The sequence below is a fragment of the Archocentrus centrarchus genome, chromosome 12, assembly GCF_007364275.1.
Source record: "Archocentrus centrarchus isolate MPI-CPG fArcCen1 chromosome 12, fArcCen1, whole genome shotgun sequence".
Lineage (NCBI taxonomy): Eukaryota > Metazoa > Chordata > Actinopteri > Cichliformes > Cichlidae > Archocentrus > Archocentrus centrarchus.
The window spans coordinates 1,254,736-1,279,895 of NC_044357.1; the positions used below are offsets into that span (position 1 = coordinate 1,254,736).

The 25,160-nt window shown below is 38.9% G+C and overlaps 2 protein-coding genes across 8 annotated transcripts in view; both read right to left on the minus strand.

Annotated features, from left to right (window-relative positions):
- Positions 1–317: 317 nt before the first annotated feature.
- Positions 318–17,276, minus strand: marveld2a (MARVEL domain containing 2a). Of its 6 annotated transcripts, XM_030743016.1 has the most exons (11): positions 17,185–17,276; positions 11,874–11,965; positions 11,757–11,768; positions 9,760–10,728; positions 9,062–9,282; positions 7,040–7,075; positions 6,737–6,900; positions 5,005–5,176; positions 3,097–3,147; positions 2,014–2,175; positions 318–1,876 (listed from the first exon to the last, which is right to left on the minus strand). In XM_030743016.1, exons 4-10 carry the CDS (start codon positions 10,709–10,711, stop codon positions 2,056–2,058), a joined length of 1,716 nt encoding a protein of 571 aa, XP_030598876.1. In that variant the 5' UTR covers positions 10,712–10,728; positions 11,757–11,768; positions 11,874–11,965; positions 17,185–17,276; the 3' UTR covers positions 318–1,876; positions 2,014–2,055. The 6 variants fall into 6 exon arrangements, with proteins under 6 accessions (XP_030598876.1, XP_030598869.1, XP_030598870.1 ...); XM_030743009.1 differs by having other exon boundaries at positions 318–2,175; XM_030743010.1 differs by lacking the exon at positions 11,757–11,768 and having other exon boundaries at positions 318–2,175.
- Positions 17,277–21,656: 4,380 nt separating this feature from the next.
- The window catches only part of pi4kaa (phosphatidylinositol 4-kinase, catalytic, alpha a), a 43,083-nt gene continuing 39,579 nt past the window's right edge, over positions 21,657–25,160 (minus strand). For both annotated transcript variants that reach the window (XM_030742255.1, XM_030742254.1), the window contains exons 50-54: positions 23,953–24,073; positions 23,490–23,649; positions 22,816–22,905; positions 22,445–22,528; positions 21,657–22,074 (exon numbers count right to left, since the gene is read on the minus strand). In XM_030742255.1, coding sequence (XP_030598115.1) covers positions 22,023–22,074; positions 22,445–22,528; positions 22,816–22,905; positions 23,490–23,649; positions 23,953–24,073 — 507 coding nt within the window. In that variant the 3' untranslated portion in view covers positions 21,657–22,022. The remainder of the gene's footprint in view (positions 22,075–22,444; positions 22,529–22,815; positions 22,906–23,489; positions 23,650–23,952; positions 24,074–25,160) is intronic.

The window sequence follows — 25,160 nt, forward strand, 5'->3', positions numbered from 1 at the left end:
GCAAAAATGTGTCGTTATGGTGTAGAAATCGATGTTAATGAAAAACATATAGAAGTATGATTTATGGTCAGTTAAATGGTTGTTATTAAAGCAAACACATCAATGACCGTATGAAAAATGAAGAAGTTAGGGAAAAACAGGAAGTGGGGGGGCTAAAAAAGTGCATGGTAATGCTACTTTCATTTACTTGTTTCTGCTTTTATCCAGCCTTCTGTTTTCTTTGGTGTTCTTGTCTGTCTGTATTTTGATGAGTTTGGTTACATTTTTCCACAAAACAAACCACCTGGCTGCTGATTAATAAAGAAATCTACACGCAGTCAGTGCATAAGCAGAACTGTATTCTGAAAAAACATGGACATTTAGAGCAACATATTTACAATACAGAGAAACAAAACACTTGCAGAAATATCAGTGAAGATGTTTACAGTGTTATAGAACAAATAAATGGTGATATTTAGGCAGTTAAGTGTTCAAAAAGTATAAAATATTTATTCAATGAAAGAAATACCAGTATAGTTACAATCCTACCAAGAGACATAACTACTGTATTTTCAAATTCAGACACAGCAACATAAAAATGACAAAGTGCACTTAAAACAATCATAACAGCAGTTCAAAAAATCAACTAGACAAACAGTGATTTCTGTAAGGCAGGAAGCTAAAAAAAAATATACGAAGACAACTGACAAAGACTGACAGGAAGATCATGTCCAGGCAGCCTCACAAAGGAGAAATTATGACAGAAACAATGCAGCATCTCTCACTGAATATACACAAACATTCACATCTAAAACCAATTTCATCTATGAAATTAAATGGACAGTCTCAGCTACATTTTTAGTCACAGCCTCACATATACATATTTTGTATATTTATTTCCATGTTTAAGTGGATTTAAAGAAATATTTTGACATTTTATGGTTTCTCAAATGTCTGTCAATGAAAATATGAAGCTACCGCGAAGAGACGGTGAAGAGAAAAAACAAAACACTAGAACAACTTGTGTTTATTTGTGACTTTAGTGTTGGTCATATTAAAGTTTTATTAAAGTTAGCCAAAGCTTGGCTAGCTATTTAGCCTGCTTCTTTGATGTTATACTAAGCTAACCACCCAAATTTAAGAATGTAGCCAATTAGCTTAGGCCCCAGTCACAAACGCGACCACAACCTCGAACCACTTGCTAAGGGAAAAATGTGCAACTGGTTGGCATGGTTCATTGAGGTTGCAGGCAGTTGCTATGAAATCAATTGCTAAAGCCCTATTGACTCAGGCCCAAAGACATGTCAGTGACCCCCTGTCAACCTCCGTAAAGTGCATTCCCCAACAGGTTGGCAAGTAATTGCTGGAGGTTGCTGACTATCGCTAGCATGAAAGTGGTTGCAAAATGGTATCTGGTGCAACACAAACCCCTTTGTAATTGGAAGTTTCTGGGGATTGCTAGCAGTTTGCATGGAAGACGGTGACTTGTATGCAAACACTCCAACTACTCACTAAGCAGTAACAAGCTGGAAATGGAGACCATTCATCTTCAAAGTAAAAGTTACACCTTTTGAAATAAGTTGGTCGTGGAAGTAAGACACACCTTTTCCTCTGAATGTGAACGTTCTCCATTTCCAGTTGGCGCTGCACTTTTCAGAGTTACAGCTCAGAGAGTAAATGGTGAGTGTCTGCAGACAAGTCTGCATCTTCCATTCAAACAGGCAATTGCAGCAATCTTTTAGTGGCCAAAGCAATCACAAAGAGGTTTTCAGTGCAGCATGTCTAGTGACCCTGAAAAGGATAAGCAGAAGAAAATGGATGGATAGGATGGATGGACCCAAGGTTCACGGGGGTGGGGTTCCTTACTGGGCTCTAGGCCTGTGTAACCAAGGCTTTAGCTAACTGACTACACCAGTGAGATGATGGTTTTATCCAGCTCGCCCTCACAAAATTAAAGAGTATTTCAAAAAATGTCAAACTATTCCTGTAAAATATGAAATATTGTGGCCTTTTGCCTTGAACTTGTAGGCTTTAACAAACCAGACATTCTAAAGAGAAACTGTTGATAGTAGGTTTTCAGCTATATCCGTCATTCCATTCCATGATTTTGTCATATTCCTGGATCTTCTGTTTGATGTGTGACAGTTTGCTCTTCAAATATTCACAACGCTCTTTCTTCTCAAGGAAAGTGGGATCCTGTGAATGTTAAGCACAGAGTTCAGACTAATGTGTTTTTCTTTATCCAGCAAAAGACAAAACCAAATATTAATATCTTAATAATTTTCTTTGTGTCTCAAATCTTCCCTTCATTGTTGTCCAACTATTAAAAACACACTGAGTCAAGCTGTTGCAGTAGGCAACATGTTGCTTCACTACAATGAACACACACTGTAGTTTACATTGATTCTATTCTACATATATAGTCCTGCTACCCCAAATACTCAGCACAGCACCAAATGCATCCTAAAATGAAATATGTCTACAGATTAGTACTTTTTTCCATGAGACATTTTGAATTGTGAATCTGAAGAAAGCACATGTTGAAGTGATGATGGCTCAAGTCCCAGTAAGCTATGTCAGTGATCCTCCTTACACAACAGCAAGACCTCAAGACCAGCATAACACCTGACACATTAAGAGAGCATGATGACTCAAATCCACCTGCTATGAGTTTGATTTGCACAGAAAATATTATCAGCAAGAATTACATAAAAAAAATAATAATGAGAATACAAGTTTATAAATAAGAAGGTACTAAGAGGTTGATGTACTGCTAGTTTGGGTCTTTTCTTAGCTGACAGAAAACTAAGGCACGTTCCACGTGGAAAATATATTAATAGAGATATACAGCTCTTCTAAAATAAACTAACAGGTACGGATTGCGACACTGCTGCAGACAGTATATTTAAAATAGTAAAAGGCCGGGCGCCTGGGTGGCTTAGTAGTGAAGCTGGCGACCACATACATGCGGCGCGGGTTTGCGTCCCGGCCCGGCGCCGATTTGCCCGTGTGTGTTCCCCTGTATCTTTCCCCCATTTCCTGTCTCTCTCCACTGTCACAAAAAGCTGCTGTGGCCAAAAATGGAAAAAAAAAATAGTAAAAGGCCAATAAGCTCACATTTTTCTTCCTCTGGTAGTCCTGGAGGATTCTGTTAATGCGGTCCACCTCCTACAAGAAGACAAAGAGAGGCAGTGTTAACTCAGTATCTCATCAAACAGCAAAACTCAGTATGAAAATGAGCTGCAGTACTAGCAGCTCTCTGATAGGCGCAGATGAGGAATTTCAGGGTGGAGGGGAAATACAGAGGGAACAGGAAGCACAAACAGAGGAAGTTATGGGATGGGGAAATGAGGCAACAAAAACAAAAGACTGAGGGGAATATTCCAGACAATCTAAATGCTTCCTCAGCCCTCTTGTAACCGCAAACACTAATGGCATCTGTCCAGTGATGTTTACTGCTGAAAATGAGGGAGACTGAAAGAGGATAATTTTGTCTACACATGCAAAACACCGTCCAGAGTGCTTGTGTAAGCTTGTGTGCTTACTGAACTCACAAAGATGGGACAAACTGATCTAAGTGCTGACTGCTGAAACTGCCGATCTCCTGGATTTTCATCCTAACGCAGTGGGTCTCAAACCTTTTCCTCAACGTCTCGCATCAAAGGTCTAAAACAGCTGATGCCCCATACCACAAAATTTGGATAACTTATTGACAGTTAAAAAGGATTAAACTTTAACACGCTCTCCTGTCAACATGGATTTATGGTCAAGATGCATTTAAGGCACAGTTAGTTCACTGTCCTCTTCACTGGGTAACCTGTTAAACCTCTCATTAATATCTGCAGGTGGCTGTGTTTAGCACCTGTTAACTGACACAAACATATTTTTGGTTTGTGTCCTGATGTTTTGTGAAATTTCATTAATGTCAGACTGAACTATTATAAATGGCAGTAATACTGAAAAGACAATGCTGCTTTCTGAGAAAGTGTGTGTTCTGTTTGGTTTTTTTGTAGAAATTCTGCAGTTCATCAGTCAGGAGCTAGGTTCAACATTTTTATATTTTATAATGTTAAGCCTAGCAGCATTAAAAATGTTCTTATTTCATAGGTTTAACACAGCACACTGTTTTCTGCTATTGCTTTCTTAGATACATATATCATTAGTTCAAAAGTCAAACGCATGGTGTCCAGCTGACATGTTTGTAACTCTATGAAAAATAGGTTCAAAGAGATTTTAACTTCCTTGTTTTTTTTCATGCCTAAAGAGGAATAAAAATACTCAGGAAGAAAATCTTGACTGAAGTTCTCATAATTCATGCATTAAGTGGTGAAACAGGTTTGCTGGTTCCATCTTTCACAGGAAGAGATTTCTTGAATATTTGTGCTTTGTTGGAGGTTATTGAAGTAGCTAGTACCCTTTTTAGGTACTAAATCATCTCTAGAGGCTGACACCTGGCTCTTGCTCTCAAGACATGTCTGGCCTTGTCTCACTGTGCACTAGTGAACATAAATGCATAGTGTTGCTATTTATACCAGTATTATCACAAGCAATAGGTTACCTCACCTCTTGCCCTATGATTGTTATATTCTTTCACAATAAAGCATTTATTATGACAACAATTTGTGGAAAACCTACATTGTGACAGTAGCAGTTTACTCTTATTATGTATTCATATTGTTACAGAATGTTCAGTCATTCATGTGCTGTTTAGCAGAACGCCTCAGCTGTTTGGTTTGTGCGTCTCTCTGTTAAAAACTACAATGTGCTTTTTTAGGCCTTTAGATGTGTTTTGCCCAGTGTGCACAACATAGGCTCATTATTTTTTAGCAGCTCTTCTGATCCTGCACACACTCAAACATTATGCTGGCAGCTTCAGGGTTAAAAAACACAGTTTTGCTGAACAGAAGGCTGACGTATAGAGAGGAAAAGTATGTGTTTACAAGTTTAAGCTTAATGTGGAGTTACTCTAAGAAGAAGCATCACTTCTTGTTATAGGAAATGTAGGAGGTGTGTATAAGCAATCACCATCTGGCTGGTGGGGTGCTGAGGTAGACTGCGCATCATAGCATCCATCTCATCGAACTTCTTGAGGGTATTCTGCACCTCTGAGTGGAGCTCTTTGTACTCTGCGTACTGGTCATTAAACACAGCCCGGTACTGGTCCCGCTCCTCATCCGAACGGATTGTTGGGTACTTACTGCAAGACACAGAAAGAGAGTCACAAGAAGCCCAGTTTTACTGTATTTGTGGTTACAATATGGTTTATCATGATGAGCTTTCTTGACCATATTTATGCTATGTGTAATTCATGGCCATAGTGGAGATTAAGTCCCCATATGATGTCAATATTGCTTCATCAATAAAGCAGATTTATAATACTTGATAAATAAATATGCTGTTTCTTTTAGTGTTTCAACTAATACATATATTATTTATTTGCATATTTATTTTATTAATTGATTTGTTTGTCTAAAAATATGACTCCAACCCCATAAGGAAATGAGTATTTTACTAGGCCTAAAAAAATGAAATGTTTTGTTTCCAGTGACCCTCTGGCTGAGTTTCAGACACCTATGTCACCAGAAGAGAACATAATTTATTAAGTCTTAATATATTAATGCTCTTTTAATGACAATGTATTCTTACCTGCACTATCATAACAGTATACATGACTAAACAGTGATTACACTTCATTGAGAAGCCTATATGATATCCACCCTGAGTAAATACACCTATGGCATGGTGGAAAAATTCCTGTGTAAACTTCTTGAGTTACTGCATTCACAAGATTTTCAGAAAATCAGAATTTCTGGTATTCTAATGACGTCCATGTCCACAGGTGTTTAAACCCAGCACCTCGGCATGCAGACTGCTTCTACAAACATTTGTGAAAGAATGACAGGATGCCACCTGTGCAACAAGTCCTGTCGTGAAATTTCCTCACTACTAAATATTCCACTGTCAATTGTTGGTGGTATTATAACAAAGTAGGAGCAACCAGGAATGACAGCAACTCAGCCACAAAGTGGTATTCCATGTACAATCAAAGCAGGGTCAGCGGATGCTGAGGCGCATAGTGCACAGAGGTCACCAACTTTCTGCAGAGTCAATTGCAACAAACCTCCAAACTTCATGTGGCCTTCAGATCATCTCAAGAACAGTGTGTAGAGAGCTTCATGGAATGGGTTTCCCTGGCTGAGCAGCTGCATCCAAGCCTTAAGGATACACCATAAGAATTACGGTGTGGGGTTGTTTTTCAGGAGTTGGGTTGGCCCCTTAGTTCCAGTGAAAGGAACTCTTAATGCTTCAGTATACCGAAACATTTTGGACAATTTCATGCTCCCAACTTTGTGGGAACAGTTTAAGGATGGCCCCCTCCTGTTCCAACATGACTGTGCACCAGTGCACAAAGCAAAGTCCATAAAGACATGGATGAGCGAGTTTGGTGTGGAAGAACTTGACTGTACAGAGTCTTGACCTCAACCCTATAAAACACCTTTGTGATGTAAGCCAGGCCTTCCCATCTGAAGCTGTTATAGCTGCAAAGGGTGGGTTGACATCATATTAACCCTATGGATAAATAATGGGATGTCACTCATGTGTTTCCCTTGTCTTCTGTGATATCTAACTGTACCTCTTTTTTTTTTGTTGACATTTTAAGATGAAAGGGCAAGTAAGTGCTGGTTGTAGGTTGACTGTTTATTGCATATACTTCTCTTTGACTCGTCTTTATTTCTGTATTCTGGGAAGTACTTACGCAATGTAGTCTGGTACTATAACAGGTTTAGGAATGTGTCCCGATGGTATAGCTCCCTGCAAAATCTTTGCAGGAACTGCTTTTGGTGCAGCTTGGATGGGAACCACTGAGGAGCCCTGGACCTGCTCTGGAACTCTGGGAGCAGGAGCAGAATCTGTCACCATCTGCAGAGACACAGCGACATGTATACTGGCTTACTGTAATATTTAATAAAAAGACAGAAAAAGCTTTAATTCTCTCAGCTTTCCAAATGTGGGTTGTTATATGTTTAATGGGGAGACCCTTTTCTTACAGAATGCTTACCAATGACTGCACAGTTCGCATGTTTGAGGGCTGCATCTGTACATGTAAAACATATAAAAAATATAATTCTATTAACATGCAACACAAACATTTTTTTTTTTGCATCAGATTATAATTTTTGTATTTGCTTTGTTGTTTTTACAATTTTTGTGTCTACTAAGGAAGTTTGTTTTGAAGTGATGCAGAATGTTTTTAATGTTTCTCTCTTGTATTCCTGCGCATCTATTAATATTTGAACACTGCTCAAACATGACTGGATTACTGCGACTAGAAACCAAAACCAGAAAAGTTTCAGGTACCAAAAAAAATCTTGTTCTTTATGTGAGATGGTTATCTTGCTTTTGCATAAAAACTACAAATGCTAAACTAATCCAACCACCAATGGTAATCCAATCCAAGGTGTCCTGTTTTGAAGTGTTGTCTGTTTTTCAGTTTCTTTAAGGAGTAGTTCAACATTTTGGAAAATGCTCTTAATTGCCATCTTCCTTTATGTAAATCAGAAGCAGAAGCCCTGGTGCACGATTGAAACCAGTGGTGTTCATTTACCGCCCGATATGCTACATAGCATGGGCGGATCTAAGTCTAACTAGGTACGTTTATTTAAATCAATGGCTTAGCATGATGACCAAAAACAGGAATACACATCTAGAATATTTAACTTAATGTTTAAGAAAGGGATGAGCAGACTCTACTTTCTAAGGAAGCTCAGATCCTTTAAGCCATGCAGCAAGATGTGGGAGATCTTCTACCAGTCTCTTGCAGCGAGTGCCATCTACTCTGCTGTTGTCTGCTGAGGAGGCAGTATCAGTGCCAGAGATGCCAGCAGGATCAACACATTGATTTACAAAGTTGGAACCATCACTGGTCAGAATTTGGAGGTGTTTGAGTCACTGAACAAACTGCTCTCTATTATGAACAACTCATCTCACCCAAACGGATTCAACCTCGCTGCCATAAAGAACAATTCAGAAACTCATTCCTAACATTCTCTATCAAACTGTATAATAACTCTTCTTTCTGTGGCAGGTGAACACACTCATCAGGACATAAGATCCCACACACATATTTCTGTATTATATCTTCTTGCTGCTATCTTTCAGATTCTTAGTGTACATATTATTTATTAATGCAAATTGCACTACTCTCTTGTCCAATGTCAGTCTACCTACATTTATATTTTATTTATTTTGTTTTTAATCACTGTTGTATATGTATAGTTTTGCACTCATAGTTGGCACTTTTACTCTCAATTTGATGTTTATTGCAGATTGGACCATTTTCTTGCTGCTGTAACACAATATTGATCCCACAAGGGTAATTAAAGTACTTATCTATCCAAATATCTTTCTTTTTGCCAGAGTGAGGTATTGGAAGCATGGATGCTTAAACTTAAGCTACAACCTTAACCTAGCTAATGTGTACTATTAATCAACTGTTGCCATTACCCATAATACAAATACAAAAAAAAAAACTCAACAAATTTTAAAAGAATTAAGAACCAGTTAAATGTTAATACTATAACCTGTACATCTGATATAAGTCCACTTTTGTCCACATGTGAACAATGTTAACTGTGATTAGGTGCTGCAAACTGTTCCTCACAATTAACATTGTAGTAGGTTGACTGTGCCTCCAATCTTAGTGCATAACTCTACTAAATGATTAATGGCTGCGGTTATGATCAGGGGTATAAATCATCTCATTTAATTCTTAGCATTAAACAAATCAGAATATTTCTGAAACTGTTGCACAAATAATACAAGAGAAAACGCAAAAGGCAAAACAGAAATGAACAGTGTGTACACCATCTGACAGCACACAGGGAGGATTCACAGACCCCACCCACTCACTCCCGCCTGTGTGCAAAGTATGTGGTTTGTTGTTGCAGTGCAGTCTGCGTCTGCGTGTGTGGACATGTTTGCAGCCTGTTTTTAAGTAATAAAAATGAAGATTGAATATGATGAATCCCTTCTCAACTCCATAAACAGATCAAAACTAAATAAAAAAAAAAAGCAAGTTTACCTCCTGGCCATGTCTCTGTCGGTACCTGCGTGCAGCTTCATGTCTCCACAGCTTGAGACACACAATAGCTCCAATGAGATACACAATCATTGTGACAAAGAGGAAGATAATGGCAGCAGTCTGGCCTGCCTCTGTTCTGCAGAACGCTCCGTTGATACCATTATTGAACACTGGGTAGGAGCAGAGCCCTCCACGAGTTGTGTCTCGAACATAGACAATGGCTGGTGAACAAAAACAAGCTATTATAGAGGCAGTTCAAATGACGGAGCCTGAATGTTTACATCATTTAAATTTCAAAATCATCAGATTTATACCATCAGCCAAAGTTAAGTAATTTGCAATTTGTAATGACCTGAATGTCTCAATTACTTTGATTCCACTGCAATACTGTACTTCTAATAAGCACATCAAATTAATTTTAGAGTTATAGTTAATAACTTTTCCTATTTTTTTTTTTTTTTGCGTAATACAATGTTTGGTTCTATAGGGAGTCTGGGAAGTATATGACATTACCCAGTGCTCCACATCACAGCCTTTATAGCATTACATAACATGGTGTGCTTCTCTTCTCTTTCTTATGTTTTTATGCTTTTAATAGAGTTTCCTATCATATGTCATCGGTACCTTTAGTTAAAAGGGAGCTATTATGCCAATTTCCAGCTTAATTTTTTTCTGGTAAAGAAAGACAAGTTTCCTACCTGCTACCATGTACAGCACAGCCAAAACCAGGTTTATGATAAACTCAGTCAGAGGCCACCAGGTGGAGTCTAGCAGGATGGTGCGATAGTACATAGTCATCCCCAACACTAATACGATCACAGTCACCAGCCATGCCAGCCCTGCCACTACCAACACAAAAGGGGTTAGGGGGCCTGTGTAGTAACTCCCGCCTATGTTGCCATTGTAGTATCCTGCTCCATAACCTCCACCAGTAAACGAGTATCCAAACATATTGAACCACTCATTGTCTTTGTGGATATAAGCGCAAACACAGGCAAATACAGCTGCTCCCAGCAGCAGCTCCACACAGCCCAGAATCCTCAGCAGCCCAGCCCAGGACTTCATGTAGCCGTAGCGCTGATGGTACTCCTCCACTCGCTCACTGTAGGTCAGGCCTGTACGATAGGTGCGCCCTGACACAGACTCATGGCCATCCCTTGCTTCCAGAAGCTCTTTGCGTGAGTTGTAGCTGCCGCCTGATCCTCCATAGCGATCCTGGTATGATCCAGGAAGAGAGGGGGAGTGTGGGGGAGAGCAGCGAACTCCCTCTGTGGTACTATTATTATTGTTTGAAGAGGCAGGCATGGACAACGTCTTCTTACTGCTGCGGTTGCTTCCTCTGAAGAAGTTCTTCCATGAGTCGGGGACAAAGCGATGGACTGGTTTGATGTCGATGGCAGGGTCAGGATCTGGGTCACCGTTGTCTTCACTTCCACTGGGGTCAAAGTCGAGGCCTACAGGAGGTTGAGCAGGCAAAGGTGGAGGTGGAAGAGGGTCGGTGCTCTGAGCAAGATCAGGGGCACTCTGCTCTCTCAGGGGCTGCACATCATAGGAGTCCGATAGGGATAAAGAACCTTGGGGTACCTGGTCGTAGTGGGGCGCCTGGCGGACATGCTCAGTGCGTCCGTAAAAGCCTCCTCCATAGGACATGAGGATGGTGATGGTCCCTAAAAGCACAGATGTTTTTAAGTTATTGTGCCAGTACTTAATGTACTGTGTGTAAAACTTGTGAAGGAGGCTAACACGATTTTATGGCACTGTATATATCCATTGAATAAAAGTTCTTAATTTTTGTTTATTTATGCTGTCAGTTATAGAAAAATCAGGATTGGCAGCTTAAACTTAGTGAGAAATCAGGAATTGGAAGCAACAAGAAAACCATGATGGGTACGTCACTAATTCATTGTATCCTTCTGCATCATTTCTCTCTCTATTTGTGTTTTGCGTCTTTTTCATTCTGAGTTACTTTGTGTCACGGTGGTGATTTTGTGCATCTCTGCAGCTGGGATTCTTTTTTTCCTTTTAATTACTTTCTATCACTTTGCATTCATTTTTAGTATCTGTGTATTAAGTCATTTTGCATTAAATTGTGTCAGTTACTATTTGTGCTTTGTTATTTTGAGTCTCTATAGCTATTTCAAATCATTTGGGTTTATTTTGCAGTCATTTCGTGCTCATTTTGAACTTTTGCAGTTTCTGAATCTTTGACAAGGCCTGGTAATTTCTGTTAGTAATCCGTCAATGAGAAAGACTTGAAAGATAATTAACTGGTTCAATAAGCACTCCCTAATTACATACTTAATTAAGTCTACTGACCACATAAAAACTGTTTATTTGTTTTAGCTTCATTCTTACTATAAGTTCAAATCAATAAAAGAAGACACAGAAGCAAAGAATTAAGAAGTAAAAAGAAAAAGAATAAAGTCCCAGATTGACGATAATCTTATAACTGATATTCAAGCCCCACATTCATGCCGACATACCAAAGCGTACTTAACTAAAAAAAAAAAACAAAGCCCCAGATTACCAGATGTCACCAGAGAAAACCCCCTTCATCCAGAAAGCCCTCATGATTGAAGATGTTATCCCAGCCTCCTCCATGCAAGCCGAACCAAGAGTGTATTTTGTGCTGCAAACAAGCAAGGAGCGTGCATTCGCATTGCTGTAATAAGCTATCCAGGAATGCTCGACTTACCACAAGCTGTTGCTGCAGACAGATCAAAAATACATTCTTACTAACTAATGAGCCCTTGAAAGACAGTTTATTTTGGTGGATTTGATCTTGAGAGGGTAAGAAAGAATGCTTGAATACCTCTTTCACACGCAGTCACTCAACACGACTTACATTGGCTTGCAGGTCAGAATGCAAACCTTGTATGAATAAACAGTGTGCCGATGAATCACCTGTAGAGACAAACACACATAGACATTACTTGGATGGGCCAGATATGACTATACTTTCTGCAACTACTGTACCCTTCCCTCATTTAGTTTGAAAGTTCAAGTCCCTGCTAACCAGCTATCTCTGGTCCTTCTCATCTCTCCAGCCAAAACCAACATAAATTCAGACGACATTTTATTACAATTATTATTTTGTGATATGACTTCAGCATATGTAATGAAGCCATCAAACAATCAAAATGTTACCATCATACTATGAAAATTCTCCATTACAGGCCCTCAAAGTACACAGGGGTGGGAAGATCGAACAGGAAATTTTGGGAGCTGAAAAACACATTTATGCCCTGTTAAAAAACAAATTTGATGATCAATATTGTGTGATATATTATAGTTTCCAATTATACAACTGAACCTATATAACATCTATGATGTAGAATAGAGAAACATGATAATAATTAAATGAATAATACTAAAAAAAGATCATTTTGGGTAAACTTTCAAGGGTCACATCACTTTTGTCCCTACGGTGCTCTCGATGCGGTCATCGAAGTGTGATTTTGTGTGTGTTCGTGCACGCACATGTGTGTGTGCGTGTGTATGAATGTTAAATAGAAAGCACTTAGATGTAGAAAAAAGTGCTTGTGTGAATGTGTGTGTGAATGAGTGAATAAAGACATACAGATAGTACTATGAAGTCTCCAAACAATTAAGCCAATCTTACTTTACTAAATTGCCTAAAATAACTAATCTGATTGTTGTTAGGTGCTAACTTTTTGATACTACTGTATGTAGGTTTCCAAAGATAAAGGAGTGTGAAAGCAGTGGGAGGTAGCTCCCAGAAGGAAAGCAGTTTATGCTAGCTGTCGTCCATGCTCTGCAATGAGCATTTCAGAGCTGAGGGCTCTGTCAGAATCAGAGATGGAGCTTTTCCTTCAGTTTTCTGTTTTCCAGCTCATCTCCAAAGGTTAGGTGTATCACTAGGATGCAAGGATTACATAAATCAGTACCACAGTCTGCTGAAAATATTGAGCATCGTGCCCCTGGTTATATTCAAACCTCTTGTCACCCCTTCAGCCACCTCCCACACTGATAGACATCAGTATTGAATATGCACTCTAACCCTGTGCTGGCTGACTATAATATTTTCATCCTTGTTTCTACTAGCACCACTCCTATGCTCTGCCTTCTTCACCTAACAATCAGAGCCAGACTCAGTGAAGCTATAACTGGAGAGGCTGGAAAGAGAGAAGAGGAATGTGAATGACAGAGAAAGAAGGTGTGTGTGGTCTTCTGCAGGATCTCAGGGGGAAGCAGCTGACAAATAAGCTGAAAGCGAGGCTCGATTTAAACTTGTTTAAAATGAAAATTTACACCTAATTGTATTATATTTTCCCATCTTTGTTGAGTCTTTGTTGTTTCAAGAGTATTTACAACTAAACTAAACTTGTTTTCCTCTCTGATTTCATTATCAGAGAATTAAACAAACTATAAAAAACATTAAATGTATTCATCTTCAGCTTTTCCTGTTTCTGTAAGGTAAATGTGTATGACTCTAGGCCAGGGATCCTCAAATCCAGGCCTCGAGAGCCGGTGTCCTGCAGTTATTAGATGTGTCCCTGATCCAACACACCTGAATCAAATGGCTGAATTACCTCCTCAGTATGCAGTCACGTTCTCCAGAGTCCTGCTAATGACTTCTGTATTTGACTCAGGTGTGTTGAAGCAGAGACACATCTAAAAGGTGCAGGACACCAGCTCTCGAGGCCTGGATTTGAGGATCCCTGCCCTAGGCTTTCAATAGCTGAAGTGAACCCCCCTTTCAGAGCACTAAGCTCAATAAAGCATTTCTGTTGTCTGTTTGGTGTACGTATGTATATGTCTATGGAAATCATGTCCAACTGATATCTCTCACAGAAACCCATTCAAACCCTCTCTGGAGTATAATTGGCTGTTTTTGACTACTTTTGATTTTAACTTCATATTTCACCTTAACAACTGTTTACCTTGCCTTGTTTGGTATCATTTTTTCAGCACAACCTCACATGTAACTGAACAGTTATTTTTTCATTTTGACACACTGTATTAACAAGTTGGACTTAAAATCTTCTGGGTGCCGGGCAGTTCTTGGGCACTTGGGCCCTGTTCTTGGCTGCCCACTGATGAGCTTGGCTGCCTGCTGCCTCTGGTTCTCTGGTGCTCTTGCCATTTGGCTGTGTTGTTTGTTCTCTTTTTTTTTTAATTGCTTTGTTATAGACGCAACAATTGGCAGCCAATTATATGTGCTCTGTTCCCTGCTCTGTTAAATTTGAGCTTCAGCGTTTTTGCCCCCCTCCTTTCACATCTGAAGAGGAGGGGAGGCTGCATTCTCTGTGTCTAGTGCATCTGCTCTGGGTCTACATTGACCGCACTCAGAATGTCTAAACAGAGGCTCTCCCACTGGATTATGGAGGTCATCTCCCTCGCATCTGGCACTAATGGTCTCACTTTGCCTCAGGGTGTGAGAGCACATTCCACCAGAGGAATGGCACATATGTCATCACAGGTCATCTGCTTTAAAGGCGTGATTAGAGGTGTCTTCAGCCAGGACACACAGGAGTGTGATATCCCATATTATATGTGCTGTACCTCATTCCTCTCCTTCAGGGAACAGAAGTTATAGACATAACTATTCATTTTCACTTACATTCATTAGAAAAATGTCCCCGTCATCCTTGATTGACCTTGTTTGATTAAACTGTAATCCTTTAAAGCTTTAAAAGTTTCTAACATATTAAATAAAAATTATAACCCTAATAATAACCGTTTGTAAATTTAATGTATAATCCTGGAGCTTTTAATAACATTATCCATTTCATGAAATGACATTTCTTGCAGCTGCACCATCTGCCTTTTGCAACTATTTTCAATTTAAACAGACTTTTTTTAATGGACTTTTTCATTAGCTTTTGGATTTGGTGCCAAAAGCATACATCGAATTTTTTAATGAAATAAAGATTTTTTTTTGTAATATATATTTTCCTAATTTTAATTGGCTGTACCACCTGACATGGATAGTATACCAGTCCACTGTTTGAATTAGTATATTCATATCCATATTTAAGGGAGCTGCAAAACTTTTTAACCAGCCATAAAGACTCCATGGGATTCTCTGGATAATGAACTATGTTTTTCACTATTATTGCTTTTTGACTTGCCAATTTTAATTATCTCAATAGCTTTAAAATGATTGGTATTTATTAAAAAAAAGAAAATCAAAATAAAGTCCTGCCAGTGTACTTTATTTTGAAGTCTTCATAGTCTTCTTACATGGGCAGTCTCGCTGCCTGACATGTTTGGGGTTTAGATGCCAAAATATGAAAGAGTGTATATTATATGACTGTACTTAAAAATTATTCAAAATAAAAATGTTTTATAGGTTAAACCCCTGCATGTCATGCTTGAAATAAATGTAAAAGACTGGCAATAATATGCATATTATGTCAGTGCGCAACCTGCCTAGTTAGTGTGTGACCACCCTGTTAGTGTGGAAAACAGTAAAAGGATTCACAATAATAGGGAGGAAGTTTTATGCTTATAATCAGGCATTATTACTCAAGTGATGCACAACAGCCTAGCACACGAAGACTACTAAAAGGATAGTTAACATGCTTATCAAGTCAAGTTTATTTATATAGCACATTTAAAACAACAACGTTGACCAAAGTGCTGCACATTAAAGACTTGACTCGACAACCACATGATCAAAATTACAAAAAATATTAGTTTATACTGTAAATAAGGGTAACAGGGTGGACATGCTATACTTTAACACATCAGCGAACCATTTTGAAACATGCAAAAAAGGATGATCAAAGACTGATATTTACTCTGATATTTACTATGCGTCAAAAAAAAATAGACAACTTACTAAATCATGTAACTAAAACAACTCGTTCAGAGTGTAAAGGGGTGACAGGGAATTCAGGGACACAACTTATGTAAAAAACGTTGGGCATAAAAAAATTTACAATATTAGAAGTAAGGCTACACAACAGCAATGAAAAGTGTCAACTTTTGGGTGATTTTTAAAACTTTTTTAAGCCTGTCATGTCTGGCAGATCTGGCAAGCAGAACTGTGATCTGAATGAATGTTGTGCCAAACATATTTGCTCTTTCAAGATGAGCTCCACAGGTTCTCTATAAGCTCCTCTTGCTAATGTTTGTCCCTTTACTTTATTTATTTATTTATTTGTGTTATTTTTCACATACATATATCTGTGCCAGAGTTGACAGGCTGAGGAAAAAGAAAAGAGAAATGAAAAAGAGAGAGAAAAAAAGGGGATAGAGTACAAGTAAATAAACCAAAATAGTTCATCTGGTCATTTTTAACAAAAGTAACCACTATTGTAACAATGTATCTATGAAAAAAAGGAAAAGCATAACAGGTCAACTTGGAGCTTCCTTGGAGTCTTAACCAATCAAATTTCTCATTGAGTTCATGGGTACCATAACTGATCAATGCAAGGAGACTTGATATTTACTTTAAATATTATAAAAATGCCTAATGATTAATTAATAAAAACAATCCATTATTATTATTATTAGCAGTAGAAGTTATAATCTAGTATTTTACCTATCAGCATTAATAGTTGTTTTAGCTGGAGTAAAGGACCTGAATAAGGACCGCAGCTTACGAAGAGGACTGTTAGTTCACTTCTGACTATCTGCAGGTTCAATCATTTATCAGGAAGCTGTTTGTAAGCCGTTCTGCTTTAATGACACACTATCAAAGAGAAAAATAGGATGCCTTTTTTTTTCTTTACAGTATTCAATAGCAAATAATACTGTAATACCAGCAAAAGAGGCCTAATAAACCTGCGGACCTTATAGCTGGAGCTGGCACACAGCCAGAGGGCTCGGCCAGGGGGAAAGGTCAGCCAAAAGCTCTACTGTGACTCCACGTTAAGTTAATATCGTATTTACTGTAGTTTGGAGACCGTGATAGTGTCTTTTTCTTCCTAACGCTGCTGTTTTCACGTTTTGTGGGGGGTAACAGCGGCGGCTGAGGAGGTAAACTTCACTCGAAGCGCGCGTTAAGTTGACGCAGCTTTCTGTTTACCGCTTACTTTTCGACATAAAACTTTTATTCCCACGCACCGGACGACTCCTACTCTTATTCTGCGACACAAACACCCCTGCGCTCCGAAAAGAGGACGTAAACATTCATCCTGGAGGTCGCTTACCTTGTTCGCTTTCCTTCCTTTTCCCGTTCTTCGCTCTCCCATTTCAGTAACGTTAACCACAGGTTTCACTCGGATGCAGGCACGTGACTCGCCCATCCCTTTGACGTCACCACACAGAGGCGCAGTTCACCTGTTTAAAAAAAAAAAAATCATCAGTTCACCTGAGACCGCCATAGACTGTCGCTAGCTCATTTACTCAGTCAGCCATGAAGACTATCGCCACAATCTGCCAAACAATATAATAAGAAGCTGTCGCTGCCACTGCTGCCTGAACAGTAATCAGGTATCAGTCATACTGTGCTTAAGTCAAGGTGTAAGGTCACTGAATACCACGCTGTAATAACACCTTAATAACGGCGAGAACTGGTTCTAGCTGGCAGCTTTATAGATTGAGCGGAATTTGAACTCTTGACATTTCTCCTTGAAAGCACAAAGAGAATTAAACGACCGAGGGACACACAAATAATTAGGCACAGGAAACAACTAAACAGGATAAGTGGAAATACTCAGCATCTTACCCTTACTTTGAACCACAGAATAAGTTTAATCCTATTTTCCCCTTGTTTTCTTGTTCTTATATTGGAGAACAGTAACAGTTGTGCAGTGGTTAGCACTGTTCCCGCACAGCAAGAGGTTTGAATCCACCTGCTGGCTGGGGTCATAGGTTCTCTCCGGTTACTTCAGCTTCCTCCCAAAGACATGTATGTTAGGTTAACTAGTGATTCTTAATTGGCTTTCAGTGTGAATAGTGTCTGAGTTAGCCCAGTGACAGACTGTCCAGTGTGTGCTTTGTCTCTCACCCCATGACAGCAGCAATAGGCTCCAGCTCCTTAATCTCAAAATCTTAAATTGCTCAGGTTAAATTTATATAATTATATCCAATTACACATTGAAGGTCTTCTTGCTCACAAGCTCTACAGCCACTTGTTTATAGCCAAAGTCCATCTTCTAATGTCTCAAGAGACTTAACTACACCATTAATGTCAGAGTGCAGGCAGGTAAAAGCTAGCTACTTAGATAATGATTTTCACCTCATTTTGAACTGTAATGTTTTTTGTAACTACAGAAACAGCTATACCACTTCATGTTGTTTAAAAAAAAAAATCGCTAGTTTTAACACAATTTGGTGGCTAAGAACCTTTAAAAAAATATATTAATTTGTGGGTAATGATTTCAGTATATTGATTTGTGTATCTCTTTAAGCTAGGACTGTTTCAGGGAGACCCTCTCAAAACCCCCTCAAGAAGAGAAAGAGAAGAGGGGGTCCAGGGGGTTCTGCCAGCTGCTGTTTTTATTGCAGGTCCTTTGTGAATGAGTGTTCATTCCACCAGCATCTTGCTCTTTGTGCTACTGCTATAACTCACCAGTCTCTGTGATGCCCGATGATAAAACAAAGAGTTTATTTTATTGCTCATCAGCTATTTTACCGATGTCAGAACGGCACATTTAAGACATAAAATTATAGCAAGTAAAAATCATGAAGCGTAAAGATGCCCAAAAACTACTAAAATTCAATACAATTTTACTTTATGCCTCTTATTATTCACAATGTGCTGTAAGAAATCTGATTCAGAGAGGTCAAAGGTCAGTGCTGTATTCTCTTCTTTCTTGCTTTGTCTCCATTCAGTGGTTGCCAGGCTCACATAAACATTAAGACTAGTGTTATCAGTGTTCATCATGTTATCCCTTCAAACACAATTATTTTAAAGAAAAGTTCGATTCTCCAAAAACCTGTTGATCAAAAAAAAACATGACAAATAAATAAGAAAAGAGAGGAAAGCAAAAAAGGGAAAGAAAGAAGAAGAAATGATACACTGACAGAGTCTGATGTAAGTTTCATTTTTAATCTGACAATAATGAGTTCCCACACATTAGCAGAGAAACAGATCTTCATCTGAACAGTGTACTGATGTCCCCACAAACTGAGTAAACACACACACACACACACACAGTATGGCTATTTCTATGAGGACATTAATTCATGCACTCACAGGCCCCTAAGCCTAACCATAACCTGAATTTAGTTCAAATCTGAACCCTAAAACAGCTCTCTGAAGGTCTGCCCCAAAATGAAGGAAATCCCCTCATGACCTCACTTCCAGCTGAAGTTCAGACTGGTCCTCACAAAGATAGCCATATAAGTAACCTCAGACCAATAACAGTGAATATGAGGAATGACTTACATATTTAAAATCATGAAATCGGAGTAAAACTGAACTCAGCAGTGACATCCCCTCATGTACACCCATTACATTTCTGTGTACTCAAACACTTGAAGAAACACAATAAGAAAACATAGCTGCAGCATTAAACGTCTCACACAAGGACTGGCATAGAGGGAATCAAAGCAATTTCATTTGTAGAACACAAGACACAGATACAGCATCGATACACAAATATATTGCATAAAGTTATTTTTATGTCAAGTATTACTACAGGTGTGATTCTACCAAGGGTAGGAGAAATGGCTTTTTAGGTATGATCATGATCTGCATCGATAAGCCAAGCGATTCGGTTCGATGCAAAGACTAATAATAATAATGCTAACATGAGGAATGTTTCTAAACAGGGTTTTGCAGACATGTTGCACACATGTATTCTGACACATCTTATTAGACACAACACAAAAAAAATAATATCTGCAATAACAATGGGTCGTGGTTTAGTCTGTGTGCTGTATTTAGGCATTTAATATTGGGGGAAAAAAAGATGAATTAAGGTAATAAGTCTGAGAGTAAGGGAAAAGAAAAAAATGGAAGAAAAATGAAGGAAATGAAGGAAAAACATGGAAAATTTGGAGGAAAAGTAGTACTAGCAGAAAACGAAAAAGAAGAAGAAAATAAGTAAAGAAAATTAAAAAAAGAAAAAGGGAAATTGAAAAAGGAAAGGGTGGTAGAGAAATGGGATGGATGCAAAAGTGAAATAAAGAAAAAAGTAGTAAAAAGAAATAGAAGGAAACAGAAGGAAAAGGATTTTTTTTTTAATTTGTGAAATGAAGCTAATGAGCTCTGGTTCAGTCTGTGTGTCAAATTTAGGCCTTTTCACTACGACACCTTGTGCTTTTATTTCCAGTGTTCTCCACCCTGGAACTTCCTTCTGGTTTCGCAGCTGATATCAAATTAAAGTTTGGGTACTCTCAAGTAATAAAGTAGGCCATGTGTTGAGGCAGCAATAAGCACTCTGTTTCAGTAAACAGGACATTTTCTCATTTGGACTTCCTGGCATGAGTTTTGTCACCTTATGAATCTGTACCACAAGTTTATTGACATTTCTGTGTTTGGCAAGCTAGCCATTTTTTTTTTCAGCTGAGGAGCAGTGAAACCAAAGATACACGACTTCATCTTTTTTCTTTTGGAAAAAATATTGCTCTGTTATCCAACCAAAACTCCACCAAACTGTTTGGGCTCTTATTCACTGCATTTTATCTGTTAGCACCTTTGCTCCCCGAGTAGCAACGACCAATAACTGCCTTAAATTAAAATCTCTTTTTTGCCATTTGACACAGTTCTAAACACAAGAGAAGGTCTTATTTCCCTTTTTTTTTCAAAAAAAATCTCAGTTGTGCTTTTTTTTTCTAATCTAAAGACACATTCCCGCACAGTCAGCACAACATGAAATCTTTTAATATTGCTTATGTTTGTTTAGGTTGATATTACTATCTTCTTCATAGAAAATACGTTTTTGATCTTGATTGTGACTGCATAACATACACCATGCACATTCCAGCTGCAACTTAGTAAACAGGTTTAAAATCTTTATCATGCAGTGGACCTATCCTCTCATCTATTACTGTAAACTGAAATCCTCAAAGCCAAACCAATAAGGTAATTTTTGTTGGGTTAAGAATTCTACCCGCTAAAGTTATACAGAGTTTCTGTGACACTTACTCCTTTTATGTACTATTACCAGCAATTACTTCTAAATTATTTGAGCTGCATTTTAAGTAAGTGCTACTTAAAAGTATAACGTCACAGAACCTTTTATTATGCGTGTCTCCTATAGTCAAATAAAGATACACTGAAAACTGTTAGTAAAACAGTGGAAACAAAAGGCCGAACCAGAACCAAAGCCTAGTGTAAAAATGCCTCCATACAACAGATTTAACATACAGCACCAGTCAAAAGTCTGTCTCCAAACTTTTGACTGGTGCTGTACAAAGACTGGCATGAAGAGGTGTAACCGTCAAAGTAGCACAGTTAAAAGTTTGTCACACATAACTACACGTACACACAGAAAAATGCTCAATCTGAGGTGATTCTACAGTAAATAGTTTACAGTACAAACTACAGCATAAATATGTTTGATTCTCTAAACACCTTTACATTTCTAAAGACTACTTTTAGATTAATGCTGATTGATTGCTGCATTCATTTTGGATCTACATTTGTTCCGATTGTTTTAATCTCTTATGTCTGAGCTTTAATCTCTTGACTGTAGGCAGGTGAAGCTGCAGAAATACTGTAATCAATAAAGTGCATCAAAGTGGATAACAGCACAGAAACAAAACGATAACAGCCGCTTTTCACAAAGACTATAAGTATGGCTCCCTTTTTGGCCAACTTCCTCTAATGTGACCCTTAAGTTAGTTTTTGCACAGTAACAAGTAACAGCATCAAGAAAATACTTAAAGGGTGTTTCAGATGCCTCTTTAGTAAATGTCACACATCATTTTTCAGTCTCATGTAAGTAATTACATGAGAGGGAGACAAATTAGCTCCATTATTTCCCAACTCTCTGGAGCAGAGTAGTGTACAGGACTGTCACATTACATTTTTTATAAAGACACTTAACATTGCTTGTTTGTTCTGGATGCACAGTGGAACGCTGGCAGACGATCTTCAGTAAGGAATCTGGTTCTGGTAAAACTGCAGCATGTCGTATGTCTTGCTCCTGTTGAAATGGAGTTAACAAAAAAATCTGTTAGTGCAACAGTGTTAAAGGAATAATGTTAAATGAAAGGGGTGGTTATATATTTTTCTTACAATGGGAATGCTAATGAAGTTCTTTTAGGCCAGATTCTTGATAGGAGTACTTTAATACCCCCAAAAAATATACAAGGATAATTCATTCAGCTTAGCTTAGTTCCCATTAATGTCTCCACCTGTGCTGTGCATAAGAAGTGTGATACATCCTCTTCTTGCATTCGATGGGGCTCTATGCGGCTTGGCAACAGTCTTATATTTTTGGTTGCTGTAACAACTGCAGCACAAATTAAGTAATGTGAGTAAAATCGGCTGCAGAAAGGTGGGAGATTTCTCACCTGCTACTGAGGAAACAGCTTTGGATGACTTTGATGATGAACGCCGCCGCTTCTTTTTCACTCATTTGTGGATTAAAACGTCCCCTGAAAAAAACAAACAAACAAACAAAAAAACCCAACCCCACAAGAAAAAAAAAAAAAAAAAAATCAATCAATATGAACATTTTTTTGACAGAAGAAACATTCCACAGTCTAGTGTAACGTACACTGATTCTTTCGACTGCAGTGCAGTTTTCTTCAAATACTAGTTTCTATACAGCTCTAATCTCAGATAAATAGGCAACATTTCATTCTATAGTAGATTTTTGACATAATATACTACATAAATAAGTATAGAAGCAAAAACATTCACATCCTACTGTTGAACTTACTTGAGGAGTTTTATGGTTTGTCCTCTAAAACATGGCAGCCCAGTGTCGAGCATAAGGGTCACTAGAGAAACCACTGCATCCATGTAGGGCCTGTTTGTTCAGAGAAGACCAAAATGAAGTTAAACTACAGTTCAATTCAATTTTATTTATATAACGCTAAATCACCACAACTCACACCTCAAGGCTCTTTATACTGAAGAGGGGCTTGAAAGCTGAAGGCTGTGCCTCCCATTCTAATATTAAATAATTTAAATAGGAACCACAAGTAAGCCAGCAGTCTGAGAGCAAAGTGCTCTATTGGGGTGATACGGTACTACTAGGTCTATGAGATAAAATGACTCCAAGATTCCTCACAATGTTACTGAAGGCCAAGGTAATGCCATCCAGAGTAAGTATCTGGTTTGACACCATGTTTCTAAGATTTTCAGGACCAAATACAATCCGTTCAGTTTTATGTGAATTTAGAAGCAGGAAACTGACATAAGACATTCCTGCAGTTTATGTAATTGGTGTGTGTCATCTGGCTTCACGGATAAATAAGGCTAGGTATCATCTGCATAGCAATGAAACTGTACAATAATACCTACAACTTTTTCCCTACTATTTTCTTCACTGCCAAGTGATGGGCAGAAACCTTAAAATAGCAGATAGTTATTTTTGTTGGGGTTTCATACCGTACAGCCAGATATCCTCTGACACACATTTCCATGAACCACTTAAAAGGTGTGGCCTCCATCTTGCCTCCCATGATCATCACCATCTCATCTGTCAGCTTGATGTCTGGCTCCCAGCCCAGGTTTCCACCGGGAGAGCTCTCAAACATGAAGCCAAAATCTGCAAGAAACAAGGTAGAAATAAAGCCAAACAGTCAGCATTACTCTGTAAAAAAAAAAATAAAATAAAAAAAATAAAAAATTACGCCCCCCCCACCGCCAAAAAACCTCCTCTCTGGAGTTTTACAGAATCATTTATAAAAATGTTGCTCAGTTATGAGAAATAATTAATAACAATTAACAAGAATGATAATTAATGAGATAATAATAGCTACTGAGATAATAACTAGTGAGTGTGGACATTTGAGATAAGAAAATAATAAGGAAAGAAAAGAAACATTCAGACCAAGGCCACACAACCCACCTATGTGGATGAGGTGGCCCTTGCTGTCCAGCATGATGTTGCCATTGTGTCTGTCTTTGATCTGCAGCAGAAACAGCAGAAGGCTGTAGGCGGCCATACTGCGGATGAAGTTATAACGAGCCTGTGAAAAGGAGACAAACATGCTAATGAGCTGAAATTACGCTGGTTTCCCACCATATTTAAAAAAATTCTCAGATGACAGTGAATGAACATGTTGCCTAAAAGGTTCAAACGAGGATCAAGAATTTGGTTTTCTACTTTCATAAAGTAAGGAACTAATTGTCAATTTTAGGACAAAAGACACACTGTGGAAGAGAGCCAGAGATTAACTAATGATTAAATGCAGAGTGGTGTATAAAAGAGCTACACTGTCAAATGTTTTACTTGTTCAATATGTGATATATTGGAACGGAAACTAATTTGGCTGTAGGTCAACCATCACTGAGCCGATACTTGCTTTTTATTTATTTCAGTTTTATCTGAATTTAGAAGCAGGAAATTAGAGGTCACCTGTCATGGTCCTGGGCCGGTGGCCCAGTGTTTATGTTCATGTATAGTTCTGTTATTATGATGTCTTGTTCCCACTGTTGTGACTCGTCTGCGTGTTCCTTGGTTTATCACTTCCAGATCTCCCTAGCTCTCAGCCTGCTCCCACGCAGCCAGCTCTCTCTAGCTCGCAGCCTGCCTCCACGCAGTCTGCTCTCTCTAGCTCGCGGTCTGCTCTCTCTAGCTCGCGGTCTGCTCTCTCTAGCTCGCGGTCTGCTCTCTCTAGCTCGCGGTCTGCTCTCTCTAGCTCGCGGTCTGCTCTCTCTAGCTCGCAGTCTGCTCTCTCTAGCTCGCGGTCTGCTTTCTCTGGCTCGCGGCCTGCTCTCTCTGGCTTGCAGCCAGCCGCTCTCCCTCGTCCTCAGTCAGCTCCAGCTCTAGCCTCCGCTCCGTCCCCGTCGGCTCCTGCTCCCTCTGTAATTTTGGTTCCCTTAGCTTCCCCAGTGTCAGCTTCCCCGATTCCAGTTCCTTCCCAGTCAGGTTCCCTGTCAGTCTCAGCAGCTTCTCTGTCTCAGCCCCAGTCTTCCCCGTCGACTGCTGTAGAGTCTCTGGTCTCTGAGTCAGAGTCCCAGTTAGCTCCCCTGTCGCCATCATTCTCACCATCCGACTCACCTGAACTATGCCCTGCTAAGCAGCCCCAGTCGTCGGAGGAGACGGCTGTGCGC